The sequence below is a fragment of the Neltuma alba genome, unplaced genomic scaffold (genome assembly GCF_004799145.2).
Source record: "Neltuma alba isolate B1F8T4 unplaced genomic scaffold, ASM479914v2 tig00003304_pilon, whole genome shotgun sequence".
Lineage (NCBI taxonomy): Eukaryota > Viridiplantae > Streptophyta > Magnoliopsida > Fabales > Fabaceae > Neltuma > Neltuma alba.
In genome coordinates this window covers 21,784-25,894 of record NW_021633227.1, presented here as the reverse complement: position 1 = coordinate 25,894, position 4,111 = coordinate 21,784, and the positions used below count along the sequence as shown (strand labels likewise).

The following is a 4,111-nucleotide window of genomic DNA, read 5'->3' as shown; positions in this document are numbered from 1 at the left end:
CCCTCTTGGTATTTTTTTTTTTTTACCAGCAATATTTTTTACACTAAAGACTTGAACTAATAGGCACGATATCTCAGCCCTTATTCCTCTTTGAGCTCTAGTACTATTTCTTTATCTGGCTCTCTTACGCTTATTCACACTCAATATTGGTGCTCTTAATGTTTGTAACCTGTAAACTTAATTTTTGTCTTTATATATGTGATTTTGTCTTTGCATTAAAAAAAAAAAAAGGCTTGCATTAATATTTAACATATTTAATGTATTCTGGTAAAAAAAAAAACATATTTAATGTATTTTTTTCTTATATACGCTTCTCATGTTAACTTTAAAATGAGCTCCTGGGACCCACTCTAGGGGTTCCTCATAAAATATACTGCTTAATAAATATATTAAACTACGCACCCTCACACATACACAGGCCCTCGAGCGTGACTGTCAAATCTACATATTCTCTCTTCTCTCTCTCTCTTCCCTCCATTCTCAGAATTCCGCAGACCTCTGTGTTTTCCGGAGATTCCATTCAATCCCCGATCTCTATCACTCCTCCTCGGTATTCCCTCGCCTTCCTCCTATATTATCATGTTCCAGATTTTCAAGGTACGAAGTCTCCATATTTTTTTGGGTCACTTCAATACACTCTAATATAAAATTTGGCCCCTTAAATTACCTGTTTAATCATCAAAACTCGAGTTTTCTTATTGCTTTGGGTACTTTCTTCCCTTTTCTTCTTCAGAAATCTTCACAGCTTAGCCGGGTTGAGATTTCTCGCATCTTCTCGTTCCTTGGCCCCGTCAAACGTTTTGTTTTATCTCCAGCTGTTTTTTGCTCGCTTTTAAGGAATTTTAGCTTCTGCAAGTGCGAGATTTCCTGTACGGTTTCAATGCTCGAATCCGTGACACAGTCCTTCTTTTTTTTTTTTTTTCTTTTTTTCTTTTGGGCAATTTCTGGGTTTTTGAGTCATTGCCAATTTCAGATTATTAAACTGCTTTTGGTTCTTTCCAAGGCGTGCTTTCAGAATTTGGGCAATGCTATTTAATTTTGGGTCTAGACAGTTATTATTATTTCCGTAGTTTTGGTCGGAAAGGGTTAATAATGCTGTCTCAGAACTGGTGCAGTACAATTTCGTGCCTCATCTTCTCTGCATCATTCATCTTTTTCTTCTGGGGTCTATGAGATTCTTCATTAGAACTCTGTGCTTTAGTTTAGGTAGGTATTTCCTTGAAAAAGGTTCCCTTTTATGGAAATGGGATCTGCTTTTTCCCATCTCGTCATAAATTATAATAATATGATCAATAACTGCAACAATGATAATAGCAACGAACAACAGTAATACTTCCATAATGAATAACTCAATAATAGTAAAGCAAGGAGGGGAAAAGTAGAATTTACATGTACATGCTTCTTATATAATCTGATCCCTCTGGAAAAGCAACTCAATGGAGGTCATGATTTCTACTACATGCCTTGTCTCATCTGCCCAGATGCCTTAAACAATTCAAATACTGCTCATGTTTTGTCTTTCTGTTTTCGTTAGTGCAGGCATGTACAGATAAGAGGATATGATTATGGCCGAATTAAAAATTCAGAAAAGCTTCTAAAGTATGTAGATTTCTACACTGTTTCTTATCCTTTGTTTTGTTTTGTTCCTTTCTTCCTTTGTTTCTTTTCCTCATCTCCTTCTGATGCAGGACTGCGTCTGACTCGGTCGATTAAGCTTTTGACTCAGAAAAGAAGAATGGAGGGTGACACATTCTCGGGTCTCAACAATGGTACAGCACAAGTTGATGGCAAGATCTTGCAGACATTCAAAAAGAGCTTCGTTCAAGTGCAGAACATCTTGGATCAGAACAAGCTTCTCATCAACGAGATAAACCAGAATCATGAGTCCAAGATCCCCGACAATCTTAGCAGAAACGTGGATCTCATTAGAGAGCTCAACAACAACATCAGAAGAGTGGTTGATCTTTATGCTGATCTTTCAAGCTCCTTCACGAAATCCGTTGATGTTTCTTCCGAGGGAGATTCTAGTGGTGCTCTAAAATCTGATGGAAAAGCGGGACACAAGCGACACAGGCCTGCATAGAGTTTGCTTTTTCCTTTTTTTCTTGATTCTTTTGCTTGGTGACTGAAGATGCAGAACAAGCAAGCAACACCGCAAATTGCGTTGAGTTGAGGGTAGAACTAAGATTAGATTCTGTAGCTTATGCTCTGATCTCTGGTTGTCATATTAAAAAGAAAAAAGAAAAAAAATGATTTTCCAGAATCCCTCTCTCCCATTGTAACCTTGTAACTGTGGATCTAATGGAAATTCCAGCAATGTTTGTGGTACTACTAATTTAGTTATGCTTTCTGTTGCCCCAGAAGGAAGATAAGAATGTCTTTTCTCCTCCATTTAAGGTTCATCATGTGATGGAATCTAATGCTACTGTTATGCTTTTGTTCATTTGTCTATCTCTTCTTTGCATACAACTTGATAGCAGGAGATAAGGCTTTTCAGCTTCCATAAACTTTTTCCTTGGCGTCAAAAGGGTCTTCATAAGCTTTTGATGGGAACTACTCTTCATCGAAAAAGCCTTTTTATTCCCCTTTTCAACTTAAGCTCTCAAGTTTTTGTTGTTACTCCTTAAGATCTTACTTTAACTGAGAACTGAAAGTGAGAGAGATGAGGGATTGCAGATACTGTTTTAGTCTCTTTTCTCATATAAACAGTGCTTCTGTTCTTTTCCCCCTGTGAGAGAACTATATCTTTTTAATTTTTCCTGCTGTTACTGTGTGTCCTTGTGGGGAAGAGAAGTGCATAGTTTCTTTCTCACATAAGGTGTGAGAAGATGCTCTGAAAGAATTGGAAGAAAGCAGCTTTAGATAAATCTTTTTGGTTCCCAATCACAGACCACCACAAAAACAGAATCTCAGATAAGGGATGATGACCTTTTTGACTAAATTATGCATAAAATGTATTGTAATACTAAATGGCAATGACAAGCTTTGGATGGCATTGGGCAAGAAGGGGAAACAGAGAAAGAATAGGGGGGGAAAAAAGAAAGGTAAAAGAATGATAATGGGGCCAGAACAAAACACAAGAGTAGTGTCAAAAGACAGATATGAGTGAACAGTGACTCCCAACAACATGACAGGGGCCCCATAGGTTCTTTTTGGGGGGAGGAACTCAACTTCTTCATGCTTATCCCTTTCTTTTGCTCTTAGGTTCTCTTTTTTACTTTTTCAATGTTGGATTATTTTTTTTTTACTACTTTTCTTTTTATTTTAATGCAAGTAATGTCCTTGTATGACAACCTTGATGATTCTCATGTTTCAAATCTTTCTCCCTATATATGTGATTGTGGAGGTGTCTTTGTTGGTGGAGCCATGTATATGGCAGCCAAATTTCCTGCTCTCAGGAGAGAGAGGCCCACATGAGTCATTGCTGAAAATGAACACTTTCTGCTTCTTTCCTCTTCTTTTTTTCCTTTTGGGAGAAATCGCTTTTTATATTCCATCAGATCATTTCATTGGTCTCTGGTAAATAAGGGAATTTTAATTTAATTACATGCGCTTTTTGTTTAAACAAAATAGCTGCATTGTTATTCTCTCTCACACATACAAGTGCTTGTTTTTGCATAGATGGTACAAAATTCAAAGCATAGTGGTGTGATCTGCTGTGAATTTTATTATATATATTGAATACATATATATATATTAGTGGATATTTAAGTAATCGTATTTATATTGTCTATTTTTCATTTTTCTTTACAATCTAACGCTCAATATTTGAAAATCTTTTACTTTGTGGAACACTGTAAAACTGGGAATGTGAAGTGGTAGGGCTTGATAAACTAATAGTAAGTAATAATAGATTTTCAAATCGGGTTAAAGTTTAAATGAAACTGTAATATTACAAATATTTGGAATTGTTTGGTTTCTTGTTTTGAAAATAATTTTTTGTTTTTAAAAACAAAAAAACAAAAAAAACTTGTTTAGTAAGTTGTTTTTAGTTGATAGTTTTAAAAAATAAAAAACAATAACATGTTTTTAAAAACTAAAAGTTTTTTTATTTTTTTGGGAAAAGTTTTGAGAAATTTTTTTCTCTTCTTACCTACTATCCACTACTTAT

The 4,111-nt window shown here is 35.4% G+C and overlaps 1 protein-coding gene across 3 annotated transcripts; it reads left to right on the top strand.

The window, feature by feature from the left end:
* The first annotated feature begins 430 nt into the window (after positions 1-430).
* LOC114741169 (protein ELF4-LIKE 3-like) lies at positions 431-2,443 on the top strand. 3 transcript variants are annotated; one of them, XM_028929422.1, is made up of 3 exons: positions 431-597; positions 1,540-1,599; positions 1,689-2,443. In XM_028929422.1, exon 3 carries the CDS (start codon positions 1,736-1,738, stop codon positions 2,081-2,083), a length of 348 nt encoding a protein of 115 aa, XP_028785255.1. In that variant the 5' UTR covers positions 431-597; positions 1,540-1,599; positions 1,689-1,735; the 3' UTR covers positions 2,084-2,443. The 3 variants fall into 3 exon arrangements, with proteins under 3 accessions (XP_028785255.1, XP_028785256.1, XP_028785257.1); XM_028929423.1 differs by having other exon boundaries at positions 1,535-1,599; XM_028929424.1 differs by lacking the exon at positions 1,540-1,599.
* The last annotated feature ends 1,668 nt before the right edge of the window (positions 2,444-4,111 follow it).